Here is a 7,804-nt window from a genome sequence, read left to right as displayed (position 1 = left end):
ATCTTTGCTAAACCAGTGGAGGGGAAGTTACACGTGAGGGGAAAATACACTGTATTCCACACAGGAAACACAATTAATGATAGATATGTAATTAGCGGCAGCGTAGCCTAGTGGTTAGAGCGTTGGACTAGTAACCGGAAGGTTGCAAGTTCAAACCCCCGAGCTGACAAGGTACAAATGTGTCGTTCTGCCCCTGAACAGGCAGTTAACCCACTGTTCTTAGGCCGTCATTGAAAATAAGAATTTGTTCTTAACTGACTTCCCTAGTTAAATAAAAGGTAAAAAAAAAAAAAGTTTAAAAGGTAAACTGCAGCTACTCCCCAATGGATCACAGAGCAGGGTTAGAAGGGTCGCTATCGGTAGAGGAACAGAAAACATCAGGATCTCAGATGCAAATGACAAAATGTCAACAGAAAATGAACATTTTGGGGAAAAATATGAAATGACAGGTGAGAATGTGTTGTGTACATGAATAACATGCACATCTACAGTAAACACAGGAGGAAAAACAAAAGGACACAAATAAAAAGACACATTCCAAGCTGAAAAAAAACCTCAGGATTTATTGAGAAAATATTTGCTTTCCCAGTTGTGGTTACAAGGTAGAGCTATAACAGTGTAAGAGACAGACTACTCCAAGACTGAGTGAGCCGTATATTGAGCCCCCCATATCAAACACCGTGTGGGGGAACTGTTTGGGAAAAATGTTCAAACATTTAAATGAGCTAGGAACATATCTGAAAGTAAACCATAACAGACGTGTAAGTGAAATGCATCCAAAACGGAAGAAAATTATTGCGATATCCTTATCAACCATCCCTAATTCTTATAATTCTCAAACTCTTCGACCATTCCTCCCTCCCCTCTCTATTTCTTTGGTTCTTGGTACTGGTGGTGCAGCTTCAATACATCTTCCTGGGAGACTCTGGTCCAGCCCTCACTGTGGACGTGGTATAGGTTGACCTGTCCTCCGCTGTAGGCATCTCGGTATGTGGCCTGGTAGATAGCCCTGCGGCCCAGCTCACACGCCTCTTCCACAGATAGATCCTGTCTCAGCCCGCTGTCCACCACACCGTACGCATACATGGACCCAGAGCCCACTGCAAACAGGTCCCCGCACACACGGTTCCCCTCCGAGTCCACGTAGTACAACCCTGAGGAAGCAGAGACCGGAATCAGTCTATACCATCTGACATTCAGGGAGGGGTAAAAGGAGAGCAAGGTAAAGTGGGTTAATTTAACAGACTTTCGGAATCAAGTGTTGAACTGTGCCAGGGAAATTGAAGTGTAGGCTACACACTAGGGCTGACCCCATTAAGTGGACAGGCCGTTGGTCGGCCAATATTTTTTTTAGACTAGCAGTGGGAAAAATATATATATATATTTTCCACTTAAATGGGGTCAGCCCTAGTGTGTAGCCTACACCTCAATTTCCCTGGCAGTTCAGCACGTCCGTCCATCAGTCTATATACGTGTGTGTGTGTGTATATATACATATATATAAATATACACATATAAATAAATAAATAAATATATATATATATATACACACACATGTAAATAAATATATATACACACACATCTAAATATACACCCCCCGGAAAGTATTCAGGCTCCTTGACTTTTTCCACATGGTAACATTACAGCCGTACTCTAAAATGTATTAAATAACATTTTTACCCTCAAATCAAATCTAACTACACACAATATCCCATAATAACAAAGTGAAAACAGGTTTAGAATTTGCAGACTTATAAAAAACAAATAGCTTATTTACATAAGGTCCCACAGTTGACAGCGCATGTCAGAGCAAAAACCAAGCCATGAGGTCCAAGGAATTGTTCGTAGAGCTCCGAGACAGGATTGTGTTGAGGCACAGATCTGGGGAAGGGTACCAACATTTCTGCTGCATTGAAGGTCCCCAAGAACACAGAGGCCTCCATCATTCTTAAATGGAAGAAGTTTGGAACCACCAAGACTCTTCCTAGAGCTGGCCGGCCTGTCAAACTGAGCAATCGGGGGAGAAGGGCCTTGGTCAGGGAAGTGTCCAAGAACCCGATGGTCACTCTGACAGAGTTCCTCTGGGGAGATGGGAGAACCTTCCAGAAGGACAATCATCTCTGCAGCACTTCACCAATCAGGTATATATGGTAGTGGCCAGATGGAAGCCACTCCTCAGTAAAAGGCACATAACAGCCTGCTTGGAGTTTTCCAAAAGGCACCTAAAGGACTCTCAGATCATAAGAAACAAGTTTCTAGTCTGATGAAACCAAGAGGCCAAGCGTCAGATCTGGAGGTAACCTGGCATCATCCCTATGGTGAAGCATGGTGGTAGCAGCATCATGCTGTGGGGATGTTTTTCAGCGGCAGGGGCTAGGAGACTCGTCAGGTTCGAGGGAAAATTGAACAGCGCAAAGCGCAGAGAGATCCTTGATGAAAACCTGCTCCAGAGCACTCAAAACTTCAGACTGGGGAGAAGGTTCACTTCCAATAGGACAACGACCCTAAGCACACAGACAAGACAACGCAGGAATGGCTTCGGGACAAGTCTCTGAATGGACTCTGGCTGGGTCACTCAATGACAAACTTGAAACCAATTTATTTTTGAGATATATAGACTATTATAAATTAAATTAAACTGTTCCACGAAAATGTGCACATGAAAATCATAACTTGCACGCAGATCGGTAGAAAGGGTATGATAACTTGGCACTCCAAACCGCTGGTGTAGGCTATTACCGGCAACTTCAGGAGCATAATGGCAGAATCTGCGAGGGCCAGCAGTGGAAGAGGAGGGTCGGGAACAGGTTTTTTTCCATCTGGTTAGCCTACATTGATCTTGGACTCTTAGTCATTTGTTTTACTTTATTTTTTAAATAACAGTGCTTAAAGCATCAGGCAAGCTCAGTAGCCCACATAGATTATTTTTTTATAAAAACATAGGATGTGTCAAATATATATTTAAAAATACACTTTAAAAAAAATGTCTACCAATCGCTTGGTTGAAAGAACAGACAACTCAGTCGACCAAGATTATAATTTTTTTATTTTAGTTAGGGACAGCCCTACTATCCACAAACACACTTCTCTCTCTCTCACACACACACAAACACGTAATAGATCCAAGTGCACACACCATGCGGTGCCCTCCAGAGGGAATGTGAACAGCTGCATCCTCTCAGAGTAAACCAAGCCCAGCAGAACCTGCTGACGAGGCACATCCCGAAACACTGCCTGCCTTTCTACCCCGGGGCGCTGCTCTAGGCCTTATTGATCCCTCCCAACACACCCAAATTAACTATCGACCCATACCAGGCCAAGCAGGTGACCCGAACTCAGAGGAAAGATGGAAAAAATAAACAAAATCACAACCACATTCATATATACACACTCGCACATGCTACACCTGATAATGCAAGCACACATACACACACAAAATTCAGGCTGGTGTATTTGCAAGGATGACTTGTGAGACAGTTTAATCCCCAATGTGACACGCAGAGGGCTTGATCACAGTGACGCAGCAGCAGTGACTAGCCCCACCAGCCTGTGCTGTTCCACCAGAGAGCCAACCTACAGATGGTGAATCAGGGAGGGAAAAAGCCAGTCTCTCAACACCATAAAAACATGAACCTATGATAATTGTGAATCACACACACACACAGTACAGCTCCCAGGACAGTTAAGGACAGCCTATTAAAGCACACTTCTTTAAGAAATTGCTCTAAGAAGTCACAATTGCTTTCAACTGGCAAATTGCACCTTCTATACGCGCCGTTAGCTCTCTCTGATAATCACTAAGCTCCTGCCTATGCGCCAGGATAATTTGCCATTTTGGAGCTGCGACTGAAGACTGAGGACTGGTTAAAAATGTAATAGAAGAGACTTTTCTAAAGGCAGCCACTCATGCAAAGAGGCAGGGAGGAAGGAGGAGGGTGGCTCTTCAGGGCCAGGCAGGGATAAAAGCACCAACACCTCCACATCCATAACACACCTGGGATCTATGTAGAGAACGCAGGAATGTAGATTGGGATGACGGAGGGGGAGGGAGAGTGCGTCACTGAGAAGCGGCACAGAAGATGAGGGGAGAGGGGGACGCTCATCATGGCAGAACAAAAGGGCTTAAATTCACGAGCCCACATAAACCTGCAGGAAGGCGGCGGGCTGCGAAAGGCGGAACGTTCCGGCATCGCGCCTCGCCTTCCACTCCACCAGTTAGGTGACAGGCGGTTAAGCTCTAGCTCTTTTTCATGTCAGCGCTGAGGAACATCAGAGTGACAGCCTTCAGAAGAGCAGGGGCTGGCATCAGACGGACGAGCAGAGTGTCTGTCTGTCTGAATGTGTCTGTCTCACTTAAACACATCACTGGCTCTGCTCCAAGGGAAAGGAGGCCAGGGGCTTCGAAAACAGATGCTCAGCCTCACACTCACTAGGGAACAGCAGCTTACCTATACTGTGTAGCTCCTGCTACCTGTGCAAATCCACTGACTCACTCACTTCAGGAGCCTATGTGGTTTGGTATTACAGTGCATTAACTTGGCCGTCAATGCATCATATAGTCTCTCTCCATTTTATGACGCTTACCCTTTAAAAGTAACTGTTCAATGTTCCCAGATTTCTTTGAAATATAATTAATAGTTTTCCTTCCCCCCAAAAAATTGTAATTAAGTATGTTAATTGTGTTGGAATGGTGTGGGCGTACAGAATGTGTGTCATTAAAAATTATTCTTGCTTTTGAAGTATTTTTTCCCCTTTAGCCACAAATAGGAGTATAGTACGAGTCAACAACATTATTTGGATACGAGTTAACAGAATAAGAACTTTTAAAAGTGAGCTTTTCACTGGACAGTTACTTTAAGTCCACTGATCACAAAACATGAGACGATTTGTGTCCTAGAAACCAGCATCAGAACACGACCGCGAGAGGTGTGTGTTAACTCACACCATCTAGCAGCCAGGCACTAAGCCTGTTCACCATATGAGAGTCATGGCATTGAATGTTATTACCAGGCACTAAGCCTGTTCACCATATGAGAGCCATGGCATTGAATGTTATTACCAGGCACTAAGCCTGTTCACCATATGAGAGTCATGGCATTGAATGTTATTACCAGGCACTAAGCCTGTTCACCATATGAGAGTCATGGCATTGAATGTTATTACCAGGCACTAAGCCTGTTCACCATATGAGAGCCATGGCATTGAATGTTATTACCAGGCACTAAGCCTGTTCACCATATGAGAGCCATGGCATTGAATGTTATTACCAGGCACTAAGCCTGTTCACCATATGAGAGTCATGGCATTGAATGTTATTACCAGGCACTAAGCCTGTTCACCATATGAGAGTCATGGCATTGAATGTTATTACAGTCATATTAGTCAAGATCTTAACATACTTCATTAGATATATTTCTTGTGCCACTTAAGACACTTAATCACCAGAATAACAGTGTTTGACATCATTGTAACCGCTAATGAGCTTTCTCTTAATCGAGATTGATTTAATTTAGATGACATTTACCTCTCCATTCAATCACTGGCATTGTAGCTGCTGCCATTCCTACTGCACTTATAGTGGGATCATTATTCACGCGATTGATTGCAGGATTTAATACGAGTCACCAAGGTCCCAGGCATTCTGAAAGTCCACACATACTCCACACTCTGTGAACAAAGCTCATCGATCAAGCAGAACCACTTTATGCATGCGACCCAATTGTCCGGGCCGAGACCTTGCGTCAATCACCACGCCGGCTCTCCCTGGCCCACAGTCCCAGCCCTATCAATCTCCCATCACAGCGTCATGGTGCAGCCCTCTTTAAGCACACCTCATGTACTGTAATGTAGGCTACTGACTATTACCTCACAGCATCTAAAAACACAAGTTAAATACACAAAAGTAAGCAAGTGTGACAGCAATGCCATCTAGTGGGAGACAACCAAAATGCACTCAATCCAGTACTTAGCCTACTTTCTGAACTGTGTTGGTAACTGTTGACAGCTGATGTGTTGTAAACATTTTCACAAGCAGCAGAGACAGGAGAAGTTCACTCAATCCCTGCTAACTATTGCTATTATGAACCACAAAAAATAATATATACACACACAAACCTCATACTCTGAACAGCTACTAACTCATGCTGTATGTTGCCTACCTTTGGTATGAGTATGGGAAAACAGTTTACATAGTTGGCTAGTTCACCGGATCATAGTGTAAACAAATACAAATACATGTACAGGTATGACTGGGGTTCCACTGTAACATGGCTACGTCAATTGGGGTAACACGTGTGCTCAGAGTGTAGGAGTTTTAATTACCTGGCCCCCTCTTGTCCCAACCACACACCATGGTGCCCATGCTGAGGCCCATGCCTTTATACTGGTACACCATATTTGCCAGAAGCTTGGAGGCAGCTGCCACAGAGATGCGCTCCTTGTTGCGAAGCTCATAGACTCGACACTGGCGGGCCAGCAGGCGCTCCCAGAAGCTGCAGTCTGCTGCACCTCCAGCCATGGTGCCCAGCAGGTACGGGTTAATCTCTATAACCTTCTTTACAGTCTGGGAGGCGATGTAGGCGCCAGCTGTGGCCCGAGAGTCCACCGCCACGATGACGCCATGTTGGAACTGTGGAATGATGACAAATGGGATTGCAGGTTGGTTAAGGAGGGCCAACTGCTCGTGACTTGAGAAATTGGTGGCTTTACTGGCTGTCCGTTGATGGTTTCTTTCTGCTATAGAGAAGTTGATCCAACACTTTTAGAAGGATACAAATTCTCATGAACAACGTTTAGGCCAGTATGTAATGTATACTTAGCAAGTAACCTTTGCCCTGGATAGGACCACGTAACTAACTAAGTGCAATTGAAATTACTGACAAATGCCAAGCAAATAAACTGTGGCTACTAGCTAGTATGTGACACATTTGGATAAAGCAAACTTGTAATCTAGCTGGAGAACTGTCAGTGTTGTCAAGCTACTGTAGGCAGTTATTTAAATAGCTAACTTGCAAGCTTGGCTAGCGTTGGCAATGAGCAAGCACAATTTACACGCTAACATAAGCTAGCTAGCTAGCTAACCATCAAGAAAACTGAAAAACAGACAAAGCAAGAAACTCAAGAACACGTCACCAATATAGCTAGATATAGCTGATATCAAATACAATTATCACGGATATCATTTTAGTTCATGTGTGAGCTATTTTACATTTTAAAAAAGGCTTTAACTAGCAATCTTTAATTTACTTTGAAAGCCAAGGTGGTAGTCCCATGGAGAAATTCTATTTTTCTCTCCGGGCCGTCCTTGTCGTCAGGGCCGAGTGAAGCTTTTATGGCGAAATTAAGTCTGTCGCCCGGTGCAGCCCCAAATCCCAAATCGGTCTGACCGAATCGACAACCAAATGAAAAAGACCGGTCATTATTAAATGAAAAATCCGCAGACTCACTCTGCAAGACACTCGACAACGCCATCTTTGAAAGTGTTTTGGAGATCAACCGACATACACGTCTCCTTCTATGGTATTTTTGCGAATGCACAATTGGATGTGCATCCCGCCACCTACTGTACGGGATGAAAAGAGGATAATACTTCATAACTTTTGAACGGCACTAACGACTCTGGGATTTATATATACCATTCAAAAGTTTGGGGTCACTTAGAAATGTCCTTGCTTTTGAAAGAAAAACACATTTCTTGTCCATTAAAATAACAGCAAATTGATCAGAAATAGAGTGTAGACATTGCTAATGTTGTAAATGACTATTGTAGCTGGAAACGGCTGATTTTTAATGGAATATCTACATA

The 7,804-nt window shown here is 43.7% G+C and overlaps 1 protein-coding gene across 1 annotated transcript; it reads right to left on the bottom strand.

The window, feature by feature from the left end:
• Window positions 1-543: 543 nt before the first annotated feature.
• On the bottom strand, window positions 544-7,506 carry LOC115114687 (proteasome subunit beta type-5-like). Its single transcript, XM_029643139.2, has 3 exons — window positions 7,246-7,506; window positions 6,322-6,628; window positions 544-1,154 (listed from the first exon to the last, which is right to left on the bottom strand). The coding sequence occupies exons 1-3, from the start codon at window positions 7,468-7,470 to the stop codon at window positions 868-870; spliced, it is 819 nt and encodes a 272-aa protein (XP_029498999.1). The 5' UTR covers window positions 7,471-7,506; the 3' UTR covers window positions 544-867.
• Window positions 7,507-7,804: the final 298 nt, after the last annotated feature.

Source organism: Oncorhynchus nerka, linkage group LG9b, assembly GCF_034236695.1.
Source record: "Oncorhynchus nerka isolate Pitt River linkage group LG9b, Oner_Uvic_2.0, whole genome shotgun sequence".
Lineage (NCBI taxonomy): Eukaryota > Metazoa > Chordata > Actinopteri > Salmoniformes > Salmonidae > Oncorhynchus > Oncorhynchus nerka.
The sequence above is the reverse complement of the archived record's forward strand: the minus strand, read 5'-3'. Positions and strand labels throughout refer to the sequence as shown.